General features: G+C 38.3%; 1 protein-coding gene across 1 annotated transcript in view; it reads right to left on the bottom strand.

The window, feature by feature from the left end:
- Positions 1-25,200, bottom strand: part of TINAG (tubulointerstitial nephritis antigen) — a 109,689-nt gene that overhangs the window by 2,086 nt on the left and 82,403 nt on the right. Inside the window, exon 10 of the mRNA XM_052649082.1 lies at positions 18,878-18,923. Coding sequence (XP_052505042.1) covers positions 18,878-18,923 — 46 coding nt within the window. The remainder of the gene's footprint in view (positions 1-18,877; positions 18,924-25,200) is intronic.

Below are 25,200 nucleotides of genomic sequence, written 5' to 3'. Positions count from 1 at the left end.
AAATGCCATTGGAATCTTGATAGGGATTACACTGAATCTATAGTTTTTTTGGCAGTATAAATTTTTAATAATATTAATTCTTCTCATTCAAGAGCACAGGATACCCTTTCACTTATTTGTGACTAAAAAGTAAAATAAACATCTTTCATCAATGTCTAATAGTTTTCAGAGTAAAGGTTTTTCACCTTTTTTTTTTTTTGATGCTACTGTACATGGGATTGCTTATTTTCTTTATTTTTTCTGATAATCTGTTGCTAGTATATAAAAAGGTTATTGATTTTTGTATGTTAGTTTTGCTATCCTATAATTTTACTGAATTAATTGATTTGATCTGACAGCTTTGGGATGAAGTCTTTAGGATTTTCCAAACATGTATACCTTGGAGATTTTGCAGATTCAGTCCCAGCACAGCTATGAAATGAATATTGCTATAAAATGAATATTGCAATAAAATGAGTCACATGAAATTTTTGGCTTCCTAGTGCATATAAAGTTATATTTACACTATACTGTAGTCTATTAAGTGTACGGTAGCATTATGTCAAAAAATAATGTGCATACTTCAAGAATACTTTATTGATAAAAAATGCAAATCATCATGTGATTATTTTGGAAGTTGAAATATTTTTGCTGGTAGAGGGTTTAAAATATTGCAAGCATTACCAAAATGTAACATAGAGACACAAAGTGAGTAAATGCTTCTGGAAAAATGGTGCCTACAGGCTGCTCAATACAGTCTACTGCCATAAATCTTCAATTTGTTAAAAAAAGAAAAAAGTTGAAAAGAGCCAAAAAGCGAAGTGCAATGAAACACAGTATGCCTGTATATAAAATCATGTATCTACAAATAAAGACGATTTTACTTCTTTCTTTCCAACTCTGATGACTTTTATTTCTTTTTTTGCCAGATGGCTCTGGAAAGGACTTCCAGTACTGTTTGTTTCTTTTAAATGAATTTACTTATTTTAATTAGAGGATAATTATTTGCAGTATTGTGATGGTTTTGCTGCACATCAGCATGGATCAGCCACAGGTGCACATGTGTCCCCCCATCCTGAATCCCCCCTCCCTCCCCACCCCATCCCTCTGGGTTGCTCCAGAGCACCAGCTCTGGGTGCCCTGCTTCACGCATCAAACTTGCACTGGTCATCTATTTTACATATGCTAATGTACGTTTCAATGTTATTTCCTCAGACTATACCACAAAATTACAGTGATCAAAACAGATTGGTACTGGCACAAAGACAGCAATATAAATCAATGGAACAAAATGGAAAGTCCAGAAGTAAATTTACACACCTATGGATAGCTTATCTTTGACAAAGGAGGCAAAAATATAGGATGGAGAAAATACAGTCTCTTCAACAAGTGATGCTGGGAAAACTAGTCAACTATGTGTCAAAGAATGAAACTAGAACGGTTTCTAATTCCATACACAAAAAGAAACACACACACACACACACACAAAAAGAAACACAAAATGGATTAAAGATTACACTAAATGTAAGACTAGGAAATGCATAACTTTTAGAGGAAAACATAAGCAGAACACTCTCTGACATAAATCCCAACTAAATCCCCTATGAACCACTTCCAGAAATGGAAATAAAAACAAAAATAAACAAATGGGACATAATTCAACTTAAAAGCTTTTGGACAATGAAGGAAACTATAAGCAAAATGAAAAGACAGCCTTCAGAAAGGGAGAAAATAATAGCAAATGAAACAACTGATGAACAACCTAATTGAAAAGTGGGCAAAACACCTAAACAGATATTTCTCCAAAGAAGACATACAGATGCTAATAAATACTTGAAAAGATGCTCAGCACCACTCATTAGTAGAGAAATGCAAATCAAAACCACAGTGAGGTATCACCTCACACTAGTCAGACAGCCATCATCAAAAAGTCTACAGAATAAATGCTGGAAAGGATGTGGAGAAAATAAAACCCTCTCACACTGTTGGGAATGCAAACTGGTACAGTCACTATGCAGAACAGTGTGGAGATTCCTTAAAATCTGGAAATCAAAAAGCCATATGACCCAATAATCCCACTACTAGGCATATACAATGAGGAAACCAGAACTGGAAGAGACACTTGTGCCCCAATGTTCATTGCAGCACAATTTACAATAGCTAGGACATGGAAGCAACCTAGATGTCCAACGTCAGATGAATGGATAAGGAAGCTGTGGTACATATACTGAGCCACAAGGGAAGCCCAAGAATACTAGAGTGGGTGGCCTTTCCTTCTCCAGCAGATCTTCCCAACCCAGGAATCAAACCAGGGTCTCCTACATTGCAGGCAGATTCTTTACCAACTGAGCTGTCAGGGAAGCCCTCATTCACACAATGAAATATTACTCAGGTATAAGAAGGAACACATCTGAGTATGAGGTGGACGAACCTGAAGCCTATTATATAGAATGAAGTAAGTCAGAAAGAGAAAGATAAATACTGTATATTATGGATATATATGGAATTTAGAAAGATGCTAACAATCATTCTACATGAAGGACAGAGAAGGAGACACAGACTTAAACAACAGACATCTAGACCTATGTTGAATAGGTGTGGTGAGAATGAGCACCATTGTTTTGTTTCTCAACTTAGAGGAAAAGATTTCAACCTGAAACCATTAAGTGTATATATATATATATATATATACGTGTGTGTGTGTGTGGGTATGTCAATATATATGTGTGTATGTATATATATAAAATATTATCAGTAAATATATATGTCACATATATGTTATTAAGTATAATGTTATCAGTATATATATTAGTTATGCTATATATTATATACAGGGTATATATATATTATCAGTATATGTGTATATATAGTATATACTGACAATATACAGCCTTAATGCAATCCTTTCCCAATTTGGAAACAATTCATTGTTCCATGTCCAGTTCCAATTATTGCTTCTTGTCCTGCATATAGAATTCTCAGGAGACAGGTAATGTGGTCTGGTATTCCCAACTCATTAAGAATATCCCAGTTTGTTGGGACCCACACAGCCAAAGGCTTCAGCATAGTCAATAATCAGAAGTAGATGTTTTTTGGAAAATCCTTGCTTTTTCTATTATCCAATGTATGCTGGCAATTTGATCTCTAGCTTCTCTGCCTTTTCTTTTTTTTTTTTTTTTTCTCTAAATCCAGCTTGAACATCTAGAATTTCTCAGTTCACGTAGTGCTGAAGCCTAGCTTGAAGGATTTTGAGCATAATCATGCTTGCATGTGAAGTGAGTGCAATTGTAAGGTAATTTGACCATTCTTTGGCATTGCCTTTCTTTGGAATTGGAATGAATACTGACCTTTTCCAGTCCTATGGCAACTGCTGAGTTTTCCAAATTTGCTGGCATAATTAGTGCAGCACTTTCACAGCATCATCTTTTAGGATTTGAAATAGCTCAGCTGGAATTCCACCACCCCCACTAGCTTTGTTCATAATAATGTTTCCTAAGGCCCTCTTGACTTCACACTCCAGGATGTCTGGATCTAGGTGAGTGACCACACCATGGTGGTTATCTGGGTCATTAAGACCTTTTTTTGTACAATTCTTCTGTATATCCTCGCCACCTTTTCTTAATCTCTTCTGCCTCTGTTAGGTCCTTTCCATTTCTGTCCTTTATTGTGCCTTTTTTTGCATGAAATGTCCCCTTGGAATCTCCAGTTTTCTTAAAGAGGTCTCTAGTCTTTCCCGTTCTATTGTATTCCTCTATTTCTTTGCATTTTTCACTTAAGAAAGCTTTCTTATTTCTCCTTGGTTTCCTCTGGGACTCTGCATTCAGTTGGATATATCTTTCTGTTTCTCCTTTGTCTTTCACACCTCTTCTTTTCTCAGCTATTTGTAAGGCCTCCTCAGACAACCACTTTGCCTCCTTGCATTTCTTTTTCTTGGGGATGGTTTTGTTCATCCCTCCTATACAATGTTATAAACCTCCATCCATAGTTCTTCAGGCACTCTACCAGATCTAGTCCCTTGAATCTATTCATCATCTCCACTGTATAATCTTAAGGGATTTGGTTTAGGTCATACCCTGAATGGCCTAGTGGTGTTCCCTACTTTCATCATTTTGAGCCTGAATTTTGCAATAAGGAGCAGATGATCTGAGACACAGTCAGCTCTAGGTTTTGTTTCTGCTGACTGTATAGAGCTTCTCCATCTTTGGCTGCAAAGAATATAATCAATCTGATTTTGGTATCTACCATCTGGTGATGTCCATGTGTAGAGTTGTCCCTTGTGTTGCTGGAAAAGAATGTTTGCTATGACTAGTGCTTTCTCTTGGCAAAATTATTTTAGCATTTGCCCTGCTTCATTCTGTACTGCAAGGACAAACTTGCCTGTTACTCTAGGTATCTCTTGACTTCCTACTTTTGCATTCCAGTCTCCTATGATGAAAAGGACATCATTTTTCAGTGTTAGTTCTAGAAGGTCTTGTAGGTCTTCATAGCATCCTTCAACTTCAGCTTCTTCAGCATTATTGGTTGGGGCATAGACTTGGATTACTATGATATTGAACGGTTTGCCTTGGAAATGAACCAGGATCAATCTTTCATTTTTGAGACTGTAACCAAGGACTCTTTTGTTGACTATGAGGGCTACTCCATTCCTTCTAAGGGATTCTTGCCCACAATAGTGGATATAATAGTCACCTGAATTAAATTCACCCATTCCTGTCCATTTTAGTTTACTGATTCATAAAATGTCAGTGTTTACTCTTGCAATTTCCTGTTTGACCACATCCGATTTATCTTGATTCATGGATCTAACTTTCCATGTTTCTATGCAATATTTTTCTTTACAGCATCAATATTTACTTTCACCACCAAGTACAACCATAATTAGATGCTGTTTCTGCTTTGGTTCAACCTCTTCATTCTTTATTGGGCTATTTCTCTGGTCATCCCCTGAAGCATGTGTGAGTGTCTTAGTCACTCAATCATGTCCAATGCTTTGCAACCCCACGGACTGTAGCCCAGCAGGCTCCTCTGTCTTTGGAATTCTCCAGGCAAGGGCACTGCAGTGGATTGCCATTCCCTTCTCCAGGGGATCTTCCCAACCCAGAGACTGAACCTGGGTCTCCAGCATTACAGGCAGATTCTTTGCCATCTGATCCATGAGAAAAGGCTCCCAGCAGCATATTGGACACCTACTGACCTAGGGGTTTGTCTCTCAGTGTCATATCTTTTTGCCTTTTCGTACTGTTCATGAGAAACCCCGGGCTGAAATATCAACAGCCTAAGATATGCAGATGACACCACCCTTATGGCAGAAAGTGAAGAAGGACTAAAGAGTCTCTTGATGAAAGTGAAAGAGGAGAGTGAGAAAGTTGGCTTAAAGCTCAACATTCGGAAAACTAAGATCATGGCATCCGGTCCTATCACTTCATGGGAAATAGATGGGGAAACAGTGGAAACAGTGTCAGCCTTTACTTTTCTGGGCTGCAAAATCACTGCAGATGGTGACTGCAGCCATGAAATTACAAGACACTTACTCATTGGAAGGAAAGTTATGACCAATCTGGACAGCATATTAAAAAGCAGAGACATTACTTTGTCAACAAAGGTCTGTCTAGTCAAAGCTATGGTTTTTCCAGTGGTCATGTATGGATGCAAGAGTTGGACTATAAAGAAAGCTGAGCACAGAAGAATTGATGCATTTGAACTGTGGTGTTGTAGAAGACTCTTTAGAGTCCCTTGGACTGCAAGGAGATCCAACCAGCCATTCTAAAGGACATCAGTCCTGGGTGTTCACTGAAAGGACTGATGCTGAAGCTGAAACTCCAATACATCGGCCACATGATGTGAAGAGCTGATTTATTAGAAAAGACCCTGATGCTGGGAAAGATTGAGGGCAGGAAGAGAAGGGGATGACAGAGGATGAGATGGTTGGATGGCATCACTGACTCGATGGACATGGGTTTGGGTGGACTCCAGGAGTTGGTGCTGGACAGGGAGGCCTGGTGTGCTGCTGTTCATGGGGTCACAAACAGTTGGACATGACTGAGCCACTGAACTGACTGACTGTTCATGGGGTTATCAAGGCAAGAATACTGAAGTGGTTTGCCATTTCCTCCTCCAGTGGACCATGTTTGTCAGACCCTAACTAGCAGCCCTGATAGACAACGTGCCTGAAAAACTATGGATGGAGGTTTGTGACATTGTACAAGAGGTAATGATCAAGAACATCCCCAAGAAAAAAGAATGTAAAAAGGCTAAATGGTTGTCAGAGGAGGCCTTACAAATAGCTGAGAAAAGAAGAGAGGCTAAAGGCAAAGGAGAAAAGGAAAGATATGCCCATCTGAATGCAGAGTTCCAAAGAATAGCATAGAGACATAAGAAAGCCTTCAGTGATCAATGCAAAAAAAATAGAGGAAAATCATAAAATCATAAAGACTAGAGATCTCTTCAAGAAAATCAGACATACCAAGGGAACATTTCATGCAAAGATGGGCACAATAAAAGACAGAAACGGTATGGACCTAACAGAAGCACAAGATATTAAGAAGAGGTAGTAAGAATACACAGAAGAACTATACAAAAAAGATCTTCATGACCCAGATAACCACAATGCTGTGATCACTCACCTAGAGCCAGACATCCTGGAGTGTGAAATCAAGAGGGCCTTAGAAATTATCACTACAAACAAAGCTGGTGGAGGTGATGGCATTCCAGTTGAGCTATTTTCAAGTCCTAAAAGGTGGCATTGTGAAAGTGCTGCACTCAATATGCCAGCAAATTTGAAAACCTCAGCCATGCCCACAGGACTGCAAAATGTCACTTTTCATTCCAATCCCAAAGAAAGGAAACGCCAAAGAATGTTCAAACAAATGCGCAATTGTACTCATCTCACATGCTAGCAAAGGAATGCTCAAAATTCTCCAAGCCAGGCTTCAACAGTATGTGAACTGAGAACTTCCAGATGTTCAAGCTGGATTTTGAAAAGGCAGGGGAACCAGAGATCAAATTGCCAACATATTTTGGATCATTGAAAAAGTGAGAGCATTCCAGAAAAACAACTGCTCCTGCTTTATTGACTACACCAAAGCCTTTGACTGTGTAGATCACAACAAACTGGAAAATTCTTAAAGAGATGGGAATACCAGACCACCTTACCTGCCTCTTGAGAAATATGTACATAGGTCAAGAAGTAACAGCTAAAACCAGGCATGGAACAACGACTTGGTTCCAAATTGGGAAAGGAGTACATCAAGGTGGTATATTGTCACCCTGCTTATTTAACTTCTATGCAGAGTACATCATGTGAAATGCTGGACTGGATGAAGCACAAGCTGGAATCATTATTGCCAGGATAAATATCAATAACCTTATATATGCAGATGTCATCATCCTTACAGCAGAAAGTGAAGAGGAACTGAAGAATCTCTTCATGAAAGTGAAAGAGGAGAGTGAAAAAGCTAGCTTAAAACTGACCATTCAAAAAACGAAGATCATGACATTAAGTCCCATCAATTCATGGCAAATAGATGGGGAAACAATGGACAGAGTGACAGACTTTATTTTCTTGGGCTCCAAAATCACTGCAGATGGTGACTGCAACCATAAAAATTAAAAGACGCTTGCTCCTTGGAAGAAAAGCTCTGACCAACTTCGGTTCGGTTCAGTTCAGTTGCTCAGTCGTGTCCGACTCTTTGCGACCCCGTGAATCACAGCACACCAGGCCTGACCAACCTAGACAGATATTAAAAAGCAGAGACATCACTTTGCTAACAAAGGTCAGTCTAGTCAAAGCTCTGGTTTTTCCAGTAGTCACTGGAATGGGTATGAGATTTGGACCATAAAGTCAGCTGAGCGCTGAAGAATTGATGCTTTTGAACTGTGGCATTGGAGAAGACTCTTGGGAGTCCCTTGGACTGAAAAATCAAACCAGTCAATTCTAAAGGAAATCAGTCGTGACTATTGGAAGGACTAATGCTGAAGCTGAAACTCCAATACTTTGGCCACCTGATGCGAAGAAAAAACTGACTCATTTGAAAAGACCCTGATTCTGGGAAAGATTGAAGGAAGGAAGAGAAGGGGACAACATAGGATGAGATGGCATCACCAACTGGATGGACGTGAGTTTGAACAGAGAAGGGAGCAACAGAGGATTAAATGGTTGGCTGGCATCACTGACTCAATGGATATGAGTTTGAACACATTCAGGGAGATAGTGAGGGACAGGGAAGCCTGGCAGGCTGGAGTTCATGGGGTAGCAGAGAGTCAGACATGACTTAGCACCTGAACAACAGTATATGAAATTAATATTATTATATATAGTAATCTTAATAGATTCAGAAAGAAATTTGACAAATTCTGTATTTGTTCATGATATAAACTAAACAAATTAACTGTAGAAAAAATGTACCTCACTGATAATATATATGTCATTCTGTCAATGGATATTTCATATTGATTGGTTTGTATATGTTAAAATATCCTTGCATGCCAGGTATAAATCATGATCATTGTGAATGATTTTTTAAATGTGCTTCTGTATTCAATTTGGTGGTAATAAAATGGCTTAATTGCTGTAGATGTATATGAATTCTTGAAACCTGGCAGTGTACATCCTCCAGCTTTGTTCTTCTTTACTGTGGCTATCCTGGGCCTGTAGGGTTTTTACATTACCATTTAAAGTTTAGAATCATTTTTTCAATATAATCCTCTCTCTTCCAAAACCATAAATAAATAAATCTCTAATTTTTAGATTAGAATGTTAGTAACTTAGTAAATCAAGTTGGGAATGCTAATCTAGAGGTTTGGCGTCATTAATATGGTATAATTCTCCTTTTAGCTGCTGCTGCTAAGTCTCTTCAGTCATGTCCGACTCTGTGCAACCCCATAGACAGAAGCCCACCAGGCTCCCCCGTCCATGGGATTTTCCAGGCAAGAGGGCTGGAGTGGGTTGCCATTGCCTTCTCCACTCCTTTTAGCTAGGGCTTCTTTAATTTCTCCCAACACTGAAAATCTTGCACACTTTTCATTGAAATATTCCCTTAGATTTTAAATAGTTACACCATTTTAGGTCATGTTTATTTTAAATTTCCCATTGTTTCTAACTACTATATAGAACTATGATTTGTATTTTATATTGACCTAATTCGACTGATGTTGAAACTGAAATTACAATTTTTGGCCACCTGATGTGAAGAACTGTCTCATTTGAAAAGGCCCTGATGCTGGGAAAGATTGAAGGCAGGAAGAGAAGGATGAGATGGTTGGATGGCATCACCAACTCAGTGGACACGAGTTTTGGTGGACTCAGGGAGTTGGTGATGGACAGGGAGGCCTGGCGTGCTGCGATTCATGGGGTCGCACTGAGTCAGACATGACTGAGCAACTGAACTGAACTGAATATCAAGAAAGCTTGCTAAATAATGCTATTTCTAACAGTTTATTTCTATACGTATTTTTTAATTTTCTATACACATAACCATGTCATCCGCAAATAACTTAAGTTGTATTTCTTTCCACAACTCTGCCTTTATTTTTTTATTTTACTATACTAGATGGAACCTTCAATAAAATGTTAACAAAAATGACAATAAATGTTTTACTGTTCAATGATAAGGGACAAATGTTCAGCATTTGACCATTAATTATGATGTTAGCTACTGGGTTTTTGAAAGTAGACTTTATAAGATTAAGGAAGGTAGGTTCTTTTCCTAATTTGCTGAGGTTTTTAGATCATAAATGACATTTGAGGTCAGCAGGATTCTATAATAACCCTCACATTCCTGCTCCCTGGTGTGGCTGCCCCATATAATCTTCTCACTTGATTGTGGAAAGGACCTGATTTAATGGGATGTCACACCTTTGATTAGATCATGTTGTCTGACAAGTTTAAGTAAGTTTTGAAGATGTGATCAAATCCCCAATCAATTTGCTGTGAGTTAATTAAAAGGGAGATTATTTTGCCTAAGCTAATCATGCGAGCCCTTTGAAAGAGAATCTAGAAATCGGAAACTGTTGCTCTAATGATCTTGCAGCTATCATTTGGAGAGGATGTATGAGAGTATCTATGAGGGAGCAAGTGGCAAAAAGCTATTATTATTACATTTCAGCACCAATTAAGAAGAGGCTTCCCTGGTGGCCCAAACGGTAAAGAATCTGCCTGCAATGAAGCAGATCTGGGTTCAGTCCCTAGGTTGCAAAGATCCTCTGGAGAAGGAAATGGCAACCCAGTCCAGTATTCTTGCTTGGGGGAAAACTCCATGGACCGAGGAGCCTGACAGGCTACAGTCCATAGGGTTGGAAAGAGTTGGACATGACTAACACACACACACCAATTAAGACAAGCATTTTTTTCCATCTTTAGTCTGGCAATGTGATGAACTGTTTATTGATTTTACATTTAAAACCAACTTCACACTCCTGCTATAAACCTCATTTGATTATATTTGCCCTTTTTACATTTTATAACTGTGATGTTTTGTTTAGAATTTTGCCTTCATAAGAGATATTGACCTGTTGTTTTCCTTTCTTGAGTTGTCTCTGTCAAGTTTTGGTATTGGTATTATGCTGATTTGCAGCATAATACCAATACCAAAACTCCAGAATCACTGCAGATGGTGACTACAGCCATGAAATTAAAAGACGCTTATTCCTTGGAAGAAAAGTTATGACCAACCTAGATAGCATATTCAAAAACAGAGACATTACTTTGCCGACTAAGGTCCGTCTAGTCAAGGCTACGGTTTTTCCTGTGGTCATGTATGGATGTGAGAGTTGGACTGTGAAGAAGGCTGAGCGTCAAAGAATCTATGCTTTTGAACTGTGGTGTTGGAGAAGACTCTTGAGAGTCCCTTGGACTGCAAGGAGATCCAACCAGTCCATTCTGAAGGAGATCAGCCCTGGGATTTCTTCAGAAGGAATGATGCTAAAGCTGAAACTCCAGTACTTTGTCCACCTCATGAGAAGAGTTGACTCATTGGAAAAGACTCTGATGCTGGGAGGGATTGGGGGCAGGAGGAGAAGGGGATGACCGAGGATGAGATGGCTGGATGGCATCACGGACTCGATGGACGTGAGTCTGAGTGAACTTCCGGAGATGGTGATGAACAGGGAGGCCTGGCGTGCTGCGATTCATGGGCAAACGACTGAGCGACTGAACTGAACTGATGCTGATTTGTAAAATGAGTCAGGAAATGTTTCTTCTTTATTTTCCTAAGGTATACTGATGTAAAATTGATTTTATTTGTTCTTTAAGTGTTTGGAAGAATTTACCAGTGAAGTGATTAGAGACTGGTGCTTTTGGTAAGAGTTTCTTTTTAATACAGTCAGCTTTTCAAACCGTATTATAGCTAGATTTTCTATTCTCACCATGTATGATTTTTGATGCTTTGTTTTCCAATGAATTTATCCATTTCATCTATATTTTCAAGTATAGTGGCATGATGTTTGCATAGCATCTTAGAGCCTCAATAATCATGAAAGAGGAGAGTGAAAAAGCTGGCTTAAAATTCAACATCCAAAAAATTAAGGTCATGGTGTCCAGTCCCATCACTTAACGGCAAACAGAAAGGGGAAAAGTGGAAGCAGTGACAGATTCTCTCTTCTTGGGCTCCAAAATCACTGCGGATGGTGACTGCAGCCATGAAATTAAAAGATGCTTGCTTTCTGGAAGGAAACCTATGACAAACCTAGACAGTGCATTAAAAAGCAAAGGCATCACCGACAAAGGTCCATATTGTCAAAGCTATGGTCTTTCCAGTAGTCATGTACAGTTGTGAGAATTAGACCATAAAGAACACTGAGTGCCAAAGAATTGATGCTTTCAAATTATGGTGCTGGAGAAGACCTTTGAAAGTCCCTTGGACTGCAAGGAGATCAAACCAGTAATCGTAAAGGAAATCAATCCTGAATATTCATTGGAAGGACTGATGCTGAAGCTGAAGCCCCAGTACTTTGGCCACCTGATGTGAAGAGCTGACTCATTGGAAAAGACCCTGATGCTGGGAAAGATTGAAGAGAAAAGAAGAAGAGGGCAACAGAGGGTGAGATCGTTGGATAATATCACTGACCCAGTGGACATGAACTTGAGCAAACTCTGGGAGATAGTGAGGAACAGGGAGGCCTGGCATGCTGCAGTCTGCTGCTGCTAAGTCACTTCAGTCATGTCCGACTCTGTGTGACCCCATAGACAGCAGCCCACCAGGCTCCCCCATCCCTGGGATTCTCCAGGCAAGAACACTGGAGTGGGTTGCCATTTCCTTCTCCAATGCATGAAAGTGAAAAGTCAAAGTGAAGTCGCTCAGTCATGTCCGACCCTCAGCGACCCCATGGACTGCAGCCTTCCAGGCTCCTCCATCCATGGGATTTTCCAGGCAAGAGTACTGGAGTGGGGTGCCATCGCCTTCTCCATGCTGCAGTCTGCGGGGCTGCAAAGAGTTAGACATGGGTTAATGACTGAACAACAACAACAATATCTATCGAACTGAAGACAGCCTTCCTTTTTTATTTCTATGGTAAATTTTTTCTCTCTTTTGGTTTCTTTACAAGCTTTCCTAGGAATTTAATCTTATCAAAGAATCAAATCTTTGCTCTCCTGATATTCTCTATTGTATGTCCACTTTTTTTATTGATTTCTGCCCTTTTCCTTTTTATTCCCTTCCTTCTATTTTTTTTTGTTTGTTTTTGAGGTTTGAGTTCTTTATCTAGATTATTAAATTGCTATTTTCAGCTTTTCCTGTTTTAATATATGTATTGATTTTAACCTTTTATTTTTCAAACACATGCATTTCCTACTAAATTCAGTACTGCCTTAGCTAACTAACACGAGTTTTTCATAGCACAGTCTGTAAAATTTAAATCCTTTAAGTTTGTTGAACTTGCCCTATAACCAGCATATGGTCAACTTTGGGAAATATTCCATGTGCACAAGAAACTGTCCATTAATATTTGTGTCTAGTGGTGTATGAACTTTAAGCTAGCTAATGGCTTTTTAAAAAAGCTTCTATATCTTTACTTATATTTTAGCTGTTTTCTGTATGAAATTATAAGTGAGACATGCTGGAATAGGCAACCAAATTGTAGATTTGTTTCTCTCTTTTTTTATGACTTTTGCTTTATATTTTTTATGCTGTTATTTTAGCTTTAGTTTGAATGAAACTGTTTCCTATTTGCCTTCTTTGAAGAAAGTTGTCAATGGATCTATTAATAAAATTCTAGTTTTGCTTACTTAGAGTTTATTGAGCTTAGGTTGATGTCTCTCAATTTTGGAAAACTTTTGACCATCAGTTCTTCACATTTTGATACTGCCTCATCCTCTCTCTCTTATCCTTCTGAGAATATAGTCATATATATATATAGTGAATTAAGTCAGGAAGAGAAAAGCAAATATCATACATTAACACATATATGTGGAATCTAGGAAACTGGTGCAGAGGAACCTATTTGCAGGGTGAGACTAGAGATGCAGATGCAGAGAGCAGACAGGTGGACACGAGGCGGGGCAAGGAAGTGGGATGGGATAAACTGGGAGACGGATTCCCATACGTGCACCACCACGTGTGAAATGCGGGGAGCTGCTGTACAGCACAGGGCTCAGGTCTGTGCTCTGTGATGACCTAGAGAGGTGGGGTGGGGAGGTGAGAAGCAGGTCTAAGAGGGTGGGGATATATGTATACACGTGGCTGATTTACTTAATTGTATAGCAGAAACTAACCCAACATTGTAAAGCAACTATACTCCAATAAAAACAAACAGAAGTCTGAATGTGTCCCACCCATCTCTTCCTAGTGTTTTGGATTTTCCATTATATTTTCCTCTGTGTACTGCAACCTGGATATATTTTATTGCATTTATTTAAGATATCTAAGTTTGTATGCTATTTAACCCGTACATTGAGTTCTGAATTTCAGACATTGCATTCACACCTACAAAATCTCTCTCTCTTTTTTTTTTTTTTGTTTACTGAAACCATTTGGTGAAATTCTCCATCTTTTAATTCATAATTTTAAATATTTTTACAATGATTATTACATCTATTGCTTCTATTGATAGACTTTTCCCTTGGTTAGTGTCACGTTTTCTGCTTCACATGTCTCAAAAGGTTTAAATGTATGCTCTATACTTGGCCATAATAATTAGTGTTGTCCCTTGATGTCTGTAGGGGATTGGTTCCATGGGACCCCTCTCCTCTGCACCAAAATCCATAGTTGCTAAAGTCTGCCACCTAAGAACTTACACTTTCTAGCATGGCAATCCACTCCAGTATTCTTGCCTGGAGAATACCATGGACTGAGGAGCCTGGTGGGCTACAGGCTAAGGGGTCACAAAGAGTCAGGCATGACTGAGTAATTATGCCTAGCACATCTGCCTCTGAAAGGATGAAGTCACTAGCCACTGCAGTCTCTGAGCTTCAATACACCTGAAAAGAGTTCAGGGATGAGATCAGGAACGAGGCACCCTGTGTTCTGGAAAACTGGCAGAACAGGTCTTTAGATAATTAAATATTTTTAGGAGATTTTATGAGCTTAAATTCTTGCATTTTCTCATATCTAGAAAAGCACTAAAATCTTTAATGGAGACATCTGCTCCTCGTGACTAGCAGTAACCTCCACAAAACTAGCAGCAACCTTCTGCAAAAACGTGTATTTGACTGCATGTACTCTTCCTTCACCCAAACCATATATATATATAGACCTCTTCATCATCTCTTACAAGCAGTTTCTCAGAGCTATCTGAGAGGCTATCTTCTGGTCCTTATTTGGCCCGAAATAAAACTTAACTCACAACTCTCACATTGTGGGGGTTTTTGGACAAGTCTTTTATAAAAAATGGCATAATATTTGTGTACAACCTGCACACATACTCTCATATACTTTAAACCATCTCTAGGTTACTTATAATACCTAATGCAAGGTAAATGTTATGTCAAAAGTTGAAAATACAATATAAATAGACATTTCTCCAAAGAAGACATACAGATGGCTGACAAACACATGAAAAGATGCTCAACATCACTCATTATTAGAGAAATGCAAATCAAAACCACAATGAGGTATCATTTCACACCAATCAGAATGGCTGCAATCCAACAGTCTACAAGCAATAAATGCTGGAGAGGGTGTGGAGAAAAGGGAACCCTCTTACACGGCTGGTGGGAATGCAAACTAGTACAGCCACTATGGAGAACAGTGTGGAGATCCCTTAAAAAACTATTAATAGAACTGCCTCATGACCCAGCAATCCCACTGCTGGGCATACACACCGAGGAAACCAGAATTGAAAGAGTCACGTGTACCCCAATGTTCATCACAGCACTGTTTATAATAGCCAGGACATGGAAACAACCTAGATGTCCATCAGCAGACGAATGGATAAGAAAGCTGTGGTACATATACACAATGGAATATTACTCAGCCATTAAAAAGAATACACTTGAATCAGTTCTAATGAGGTGGATGAAACTGGAGCCTATTATACAGAGTGAAGTAAGCCAGAAAGAAAAACACCAATACAGGATACTAATGCATATATATGGAATTTAGAAAGATGGTAACGATAACCCTGTATGCGGGATAGCAAAAGAGACACAGATGTATAGAACAGTCTTTTGGGCTCTGCAGGAGAGGGAGAGGGTGGGATGATTTGGGAGAATGGCATTGAAACATGTATAGCATCTTATGTGAAACGAATCACCAGTCCAGGTTCAATGCATGATACTGGATGCTTGGGGCTGGTGCACTGAGATGACCCAGAGGGATGGTATGGGGAGGGAGGAGGGAGGGGGGTTCAGGATGGGGAACACGTGTATACCTGTGGTGGATACATGTTGATGTATGGCAAAAGCAATACAATATTGTAAAGTAATTAACTTCCAATTAAAATAAATAAATTTATATTTTAAAAAATACTACATAAATAGTTGTCAGTGTACAGCAAATTCAAGTTTTGCTTTTTGAAACTTTGTAGAATTTTTAAAATATGTTTTGTTGAATCTGTGGATGCAGAACTGGCAGATATGGAGGGCTAACTGCATAGATATTGACACTGAGATTATTTCCTAAAGAAGGTCAATCTTTTCTTCTTCAAGAGTGATATGGTGAAGAATGGAACCCCTCAGTTTAGTCAAGAACTGAGCATGGTCAGGGCTACAGAAAAGTTTGGTTAAATTCATTTGTGTGTGTGTGTGTGTGTGTGTGTGTGTGTGTGTGTGTGTGTGCACACGTGTGTGTGCCTGGTTGCAAATATTTCAAGGGCTATGCCTACCATGTGCGTGTTTTGGGCTCTCTTCAGGCTTGTCCATCCCCACTTTTGGCAGCAATGTAGACACTCTGTCTTCCCCTTCCCATAACTACTCATAATACCCCAGCATTCTGAAATATTCCAGGAGGCTCAAATAATATATTATCTTTCAAATATTATAAATACTAACTGTTGAACACTAATGTTAATTATTGACTACCTCAAGTTGTATTTTAATAAGGAATATGATATTTGAGAAAGCTAAGTTTAAATACAAAAAAAGCATCATTCTACTCAAGGTCACATGTGTGTGCCTGCTAAGTTGCTAAATCATGTATGACTCTTTGTCACCCACCAGGCACCTCTGTCCATGGGATTCTTCAGCCAAGAATACTAGAGTAGGTTGCTATGCCCTCCACAAGGGGATCTTCCAACACAACGATCCAATCCATGTCTCCTACATTGCAGGCAGATTCTTTACCACTGAGCCACCTGGGAAGCCCATACTCAATGGCATAACACCTCTGTATATCAACAAGACAAATACAGGTGGTGACCACACACTTTGGTAATAAATTTTTTGTGAGTGCCTTTTGGAAAAATCTAATTAACAAGAGTCACTCGAGTGAGCATGAGCCCTAATATTTAGTAATTTGTAAGTTATAATATTCCTTCTAATGCATACATTCAAATTAAAATTCTATGATAAATAGACATATTCCACTACTCTTGCCTGGAAAATCCCATGGACAGAAGAGCCTGGTAGGCTGCAACCATGGGGTCACTGGGAGTTGGACACAAGTGAGCTATTTCACTTTCACTTTTCACTTTCATGCACTGGAGAAGGAAATGGCAACCCACTCCTGTGTTCTTGCCTGGAGAATACCAGGGACAGGGGAGCCTAGTGGGCTGCCGTCTATGGGGTTGCATAGAGCTGGACACGACTGAGACTTAGCAGCAGCAATAGTAGCAGCAGCAGCATACAGTGGTCATGTATGGATGTGAGAGTTGGACTATAAAGAAAGCTGAGCATCAAAGAATTGATGCTTTTGAACTGTGGTGTTGGAGAAGACTCTTGAGAGTCCCTTGGACTGCAAGGAGATGCAACCAGTCCACCCCAAATGAAATCAGTCCTGAATATTCATTGGAAGGACTGATGTTAAAGCTGAAACTCCAATACTTTGGCCACCTAATGCAAAGAACAGACTCATTGGAAAAGATCCTGATGCTGGGAATGAGTGAAGGCAAGAGGAGAAGGGGACAACAGAGGATGAGATGGTTGGATGGCATCACCAACTCAATGGACATGGGTTTGCGTAAGCTCTGGGAGTTGGTGATGGACAGGGAGGCCTGCCATGCTGTAGTCCATGGGGTCGCAAAATGTCAGACACAACTGTGTGACTGAACTGAACTGAACTGATGAAAAATAGCATCACCTAAACAAGAAAGCTGAGCACCAAAGAATTGATGCTTTTGAAGTGTGGTGTTGGAGAAGACTCTTGAGAGTCCCTTGGACTGCAAGGAGATCCAACCAGTCCATTCTGAAGGAGATCAGCCCTGGGATTTCTTTGGAAGGAATGATGCTAAAGCTGAAACTCCAGTACTTTGGCCACCTCATGCGAAGAGTTGACTCATTGGAAAAGACTTTGATGCTAGGGGGGATTGGGGGCAGGAGGAGAAGGGGACGACAGAGGATGAGATGGCTGGATGGCATCACTGACTCGATGAACATGAATCTGAGTGAACTCCAGGAGTTGGTGATGGACAGGGAGGCCTGGCATGCTGCAATTCATGGGGTCGCAGAGAGTCGGACACGACTGAGCAACTGAACTGAGCTAAACTGAAACTTTATTTCTGACAGAATAAAGGGTATATGGAGTTTCCCTAGTGGCTCAGCAGTGAAGAATCCACGCACAATGCAGGAACTGCAGGAGACACAGATTCCATCCCTAGGTCAGAAAGATCCTTTGGAGGAGGGCAGAGGAACCCACTCCAGTAATCTTGCCTGGAGAATCCCATGGACCAAGGAGCCTGGTGGGCTACAGTCCATAGGGTCACAAAGAGTCTGACATGACTGAAGCAACTTGGCACACATACACACAAAGGGTATATGCTATAAGGACCTAGGATAATTCATCAAAGTTTATTGTAGTCAATCAGGTAATAATTCCAATCTTCTTCAAACTTTTTCTTACATATAACTTTCTATAATTTTAGGCTAATGATTGTTGTTTCTATAACACATAGAAACATATGTGTTATAAATTGGTGGAAACAAAAATAAAACTCTATATGTATATTCAATACTAACATTACAAAGCATCATCCATAACAAAAATAATGTAACAATACAAAGTTGATTGACATATATGAGAGAACACTGATCAAGTTTTTAAGTTTATATAGATGATAACAGACAAGTTTTTCTGTTGATTTCATTTTGAAAAAAATACTGATTCACTGTTACAATTTGAAATATTGAAAGTTGAAAACTTTACTATAACATAAATGATTATAATGGATTTTGTCCTGGAGAAAATACCAATATTACAATCAATAGTATAGTGATTTAGGATATGACTAAATAATACAAAACAGGGAGTAGAGGCACAGATGATTCTAAAATACTCACTTCACAGTAGGAATTCAATTGCAAAGTGTTACATACCCAAAATTTTTCTTTCTGCCCATGTGCTCCTCTTAGTGTGCCCCATCTGGAAATAATAATAAAAATTATTGGCATGGTTAAAAATGCTTGAATTGCATCTTGATAAAGCACAAATTATTGTGGGAATTATATCTTTTCTATTTTCCTTTGTCCCACCATGTTTCATTATGGAACTATCATCATTGCCTACAGAAAGGTGAACGTACCCTTTCTTTTTAACCAAAGCATCATTGACTTTTTAAGAGTACACTTATCTAGTCCAAATGGCTTGAAATCAAACTAATTGATCAAAGGAAATAAGCCTTAGGGCAGCTGGGATGCAAGGATTTAAAGTATTTAAATATATCTCCCCTCTTTAGATCTCATCTTCCAAAACTACTAAAACTCTCCAAGAATACTGATAAAACCATGAAGTAAATAAAGATAATTGCTATAAAAGTGTGTTTTTGCAAATATATTCATATGCATATATTATTCCATAAAATGACTAATATGGGATTTCTCTATATACATGCACATATGGAAATCAAACCCTATATTCTCAGTAAATGAAGAGGTGAAATTTGCAGAATATGAAGAGGAACTTAAGAGCCTATTGATGAGGATGAGGAGGAAAGTGAAAAAGCTGTCTTAAAACCCAACATTAAAAAAACTAAGATCATGGCAACCTGTCCCATCACTTCATTGCAAATAGAAGGGGGAAAAGTGGAAGCAGTGACAGATTTTATTTTCTTGGGCTCCAAAATCACTGTGGATGTTGACTATGGCCATGAAATTAAAAGATGTTTGCTCCTTGGAAGGAAAGCTATGGCAAACCTAGACAGTGTATTAAAAAGCAAAGACATCACTTTGCTGACAAAGGTCCATATAGTCAAAGCTACAATTTTTCCAGCAGTCATGTACAGATGTGAGAGTTGGACTGTAAAGAAGGCTGAGAACTGAAGAACTGATGCTTTTGAATTGTGGAGAAGATGGAGAAGACTCTTAAGTGTCCCTTGGACATCAAGGAGATCAAACAAGTCAATCCCAAAGGAATTCAGTCTTGAATATTCATTGGAAGGATTGATGCTGAAGCTCCAATACTTTGGCTACCTGATGTGAAGAGCTGACAAATTGGAAAAGACCCTGATGCTGGGAAGGATTGAAGGAGAAAGAAGAAAGGGGTGGCAGAGTATGAGATGGTTAGATACCATCACTGACTCAGTGGAAAGTGAAAGTCGCTCAGTCATGTCTGACTTTTTGTGACCCCATGGACTTTACAGTATGTGGAATTTTCCAGGCCAGAATACTGGAGTGGGTAGCCTTTCTCTTCTCCAGGGGATCTTCCCAACCCAAGGATTGAACCCAGATCTCCTGCATTGCAAGCGGATTCTTTACCAGCTGAGCTATGAAGGAAGCTTACTCACTGACTCAATGTACATGAATTTGAGCAGACTGTGGGAGATAGTAAGGGAGAAAGGAGCCTGGCTTGTTACAGTCCATGGGGTTGCAAAGAGTCGAATACAACTTAAAGACTGAATGATGAGGATGATTACATTCTCAATGTAACAGAAAACAATTCATTAAAAAAAAAAATCAAGACTTAAAATACCTCTTCTTTTTCTCTTGATTAAACCCAGTGACATAAATGTTACTAACATGTTCTATTTACTAATGAAATATCAAGATGTGTCCAAGATCCCAGAATAGGTATGTTGAACCATGACTCCAAATCTCATGTTCTTCTCAATTATAATTATTGTTATATTGCTTCTCTTATAAACACTTAGTCCTCAACTGCAATGTGTCATGAATGGCATCAGTTTTATGTGGAGAAAGCATATTGATCACCACTTCCATGTGCTTTGGTGGATTATGGGAAAATAATCCTGCTCACATCAATTAGCCCCTAATACCCCAAATGAGTGGTTTCCATTGTATAAAAAATATTCTGGAAACATATGAATTTGCTGTTCAAATATTATCAATATGTCCATTTCCCAGTAAGCTGTTTTTAATAGGGTATAAATAGAATGATGATGCAGTACCATAGAAGTATTGTTTAAAGATGGCAGGTTTATTTTAAGAATCTCGGGGGCATTTATGAGAATAGGTAATAATGCATTTGGATCATTTGATCCTATGACTAAGAGGTTATCTCTCCTTCTTCCCTGGTGGCTCAGATGGTAAAGAATCTGCCTGCAATGAAGGAGACCTGACTTCAATCCCTGGGTCAGGAGGATCTCCAGGAGAAGCAAATGGCAACCCACTCAAGTATTCTTGCCTGGAGAATTCCATGGACAGAGAAGCTTGGCAAGCTACAGGCCATGGGATTGCAAAAGAGCTGGACACAATTTAGTGACTAACACTTGCACTTTTTAAACTGATTCAGTTTTCAAAATCATTTTTCAACTTTATAATTACATCTACATTCTTGTAACTTTTCTAAATAAGCTACTGACATTGAAAATTTTACCAGTCAAATGATTCAACCCCAAATATTCAAGGGTCATTGTGTGCTTCTACCAGTAGAGCATATCTGAAACGTTGAGTTGCTCATTTTCTGCTCATGATGGCTATCATGTCAATTTCAGGAAGGTCAAATTCTGGACCACTCAAGGAAACATTATTTCAGGTGGTCTGTCCACTAATTACTTTAGCTATTTATACCAAATACAAAATACACGACTAAATCAGAAGAATCTAAGGAGCCACTTGACTCCAAAACAATATAGGCAGGAGAGGACCCCCAAATCTGAGATCCATCAGACGTGGCGAGAAGTTGAGGTACATCATGCTTCAGGCACTAAAGAGCCTCATAGGAAAGAACTTCCATTAGAGAAAGAGGTATCTAGACACAACGAGCTCAATCCAGTAGTTAAACATTTGTCAACAATGAGGAGGAGCCATTGAGAGTATAATCCATTCCCTGTCACTCAGATACGTCCAAATAGAGCTCCATAATGAACTCAGCTAAGTTTGGAGTTGGGGCAGAAACAGGTCAGACTTTTTCTTAAAATCTGAAAAAGCTATTTCACTAAAAGCTGTGTATGCCATAAAACACTTTTAGTAATACTCAAAAATAGAGGGTAATGATAGAAATGCATAAGTTTCTTTCCCACTTTGCAAAAGATTTCTAACTTCCTAGGTTCCACTGCATTGAGGATGGTGCATGGGAAGACAAAGCAGTTACCAGAAGGAACTGAAAAGACATAATGGCAAAATACACCATGAAGTAAGTATTGCATGTATTATAAGCCCACTTTAGATATTCCTAGCACTCTCAGAAATATTGAGACTGTTTTGGAGCATGAAGATCCACAACTGCATATGGGGTTAAGATATACCAAAATGATGGCTACACAATAATTCCACTATCAACAGTCAAAGACTAACTACAGTGGACCTTTGAATAATATGGGCTTGAATTGCATAGGTCCACGTATATGGAGTTTGTTTTCACTAAATACATTCTACAATACCACAGAGTCTGAAGTTGGTTGAATCTGTGGATGCTGAAGTATGGGTGCTGAGAGCAGATTGTAAATTTACATTCAGGATTCCAAGGATGTGGGGCTCATGCTTAATGCCAGCATTGTTCTAGGATTAACCGTAATTCTAACAGCCCTAAGAAACAGCATTTTCTCACAAAGAAGAAGTGTAGTTGTATAATTTTTCTTATTCTATATCACTGAAAAAAAGTAAATAAACTATTCTGTAGACATCTAAGAAGTAAAAACTATCACTTTTACTTTTGGTCAACTGTCATATTTTTCATATGTTCCTAATATTCTGTTATGACTATCTAAATAATATTTTAATGATATAATAGCAAGCATTCTTATCTTATAAGTCTGTCAACTCTTTGCAGTTGCCTTAAATTTCTTTTCAAGTAGTATTGCTATTTATTACCATTTTAAGATGCATTATTTTGAGCACCAATCATTTTTAACCCAGGGAGAAAGTCAGTGTTCAAATTATTATAAACATCCTCAAGATAGACAGGAAAGTTCATTATCCTTCAATAAAAGTGAGAGAGGAAAAGGAAAATAAGTAGGATAAAGCTGATAGTTTCAGGAGTTTGGATGCTTGTGAAAAAAAATTATAAACAAAGGATATTGACCTTTATGCAAAATTCAGTCAGAAAGAACATATCACACCTCCGCACAGAAGCTATTGTTCAGTTTCCCTGTGTTACAGCTTCTGTGTCAAATGACAAGCAAGTTTCATCCATCAGAGACTCTAATGTTTGCACTACAACCTTCAGCTATCTTTTCTTTCCTCTCTCCTCTGTGGACAGTTCCTAAGATGGTAATCAAACATCCCATAAAGTTGCAAAGAAGTGTTATAGAAAGGTAGTCATGTGGGTTATTTTCTAAATATCCCAGGATCTGCATGACTGGGAAGAATCAGACCCCAGATTATTGATATCATAGTGAATGCATATATATATATATATGAATAGTATATAGTGAATCTATACATACACACACACACACATTTGTACTTTCCTGCATTGTGGTACTGGATTTTGCTTGCCATTGTACAAACAGGTTGAAAATTTTAGAAATGTGTATATATTTTTACAAATATCTACTCATCAGACAACAAATGTCTTTGAGGACATGAGGATTTTCTTTACATTAATATTTGCTCAAAACCTGTTTACACTCTTCTTTGCTTCCCTTGTACCTTTTCATTTTGAGAAGTATTCACAAATATTTGTTTAAATGGACCAGTACCTTAACTGTCCTTTGCTGAGATTCTTTCCTTTTTAAAATAAAGATGTTTTATATAAATTATTCCAATTTGGGGGGCTACCCCACATGGCATGTGGGATCCCAGTTCCTCAATCAAGCATCAAGCCTATGCCCCCTGCAGTGGAAGGGGACCACCTTAATTAACCACTGAACCACCAGGGAAGTCCCTAAGATTGTTTCTTAGGGAGGGATGAATTGGGAGATTGGGATTGACATACACATACTACTATGTATGTGTGCATACGTGCTAAGTCTTCAGTTGTGTCCGACTCTTTGTGACCCTATGGACTGTAGCCTGCCAGGCTCCATCTGTCCATGGGATTCTCTCAGAAAGAATAATGGAGTGGGTTCCCATGCTCTTCTACAGGGGATCAAACCCACGTGTCTTATGTCTCCTGCCTTGGCAGGTAAGTTGTTTGCCACTAGCGCCACCTGGGAAACCCACTGCTATAAATAATACATAACTAATAAGGACCTATTATATAGCATAGGAAACTCTATGCAATATTTTGTAATGACCTATATGCGAAAAGAACCTTTAAAGAAGAGTGGATTTATGTATATGCATAACTTAAACTCTGCCTTCTGGATTTATCTTATATGCTTACTTTCAGGTAGTTCTGGAAACATTATGCTTTGCATAATATTAAGTCTTTTTTAGAGAGACCATAAGTTCTGCAAAGTAAACATTAAAGAATGATGTAAGATTTTGTATTGCTAAGGTTATTCCCTTTGAAAAGGATGTTATTCTTTTCAGACAACTGTACTAAATGATACTAGACTTCCTAAAATGCTGTTTTAAGTTCTGTCTAGATAGTAAAATCATTGGAACTAAAAAAGTACTTTGTATCAATACAAGATTTTAAATATTTTTTTTCTTCTCCTTTGGTTTCACTTGATTTTGCCATTGAGACCCATTTATCCAATTTTGGTCATATTCGACATGGTAAATAAGAGAAAACTGAATATGCAATTTTCTTAAAGTAATATTGATATTCCTATAAGTATTTTTTAATATGAAAGCACAGAATATCTTGTGTACTTCATCCATTTATTTCTGCCTTTATTCAGCAAACTACTCTTTAGTACAAAGAAAATATATCTTCTCCCTTCAAGATGCTGATTATCTAATGGGAGTGATGTTGGAAAATGAAAAACAAATGAATTTTTGTATCTTGTTCATGTCCCTGGATATGTTCCAGTGTCTTCTAGTTTACAATCTATGGGAACTTGAATAGAATTTGTATCCTACTGTTGTGTGAAATTTTATAAATCTTAATTATATTGAATTGGTTCAAAAATAAAAATTAAAAAATAGTAAAAAATAGATGTCATGGACATGTAATATACAACTTAGAGAATATAGTCAATAATATTGTCATAACTTTGTATGGTGATAGATTGTAACTAGTTATTATGGTGGTCATTTATTAATGTATAAAAATATTGAATCTCTATGCTGTATATCCAAAACTAATATGATATTGTATCAAAAAAGTATAAGAATAAATTAAAGTCTATAATTGCTACCTTTTTGAAAGAGTGTTTCACAACTTTTCTATAGGTTACAGATGAAGAAATTAA

This window comes from Budorcas taxicolor, chromosome 11 (assembly GCF_023091745.1).
Source record: "Budorcas taxicolor isolate Tak-1 chromosome 11, Takin1.1, whole genome shotgun sequence".
NCBI lineage: Eukaryota > Metazoa > Chordata > Mammalia > Artiodactyla > Bovidae > Budorcas > Budorcas taxicolor.
This window is presented reverse-complemented; position numbering and strand designations above follow the sequence as displayed.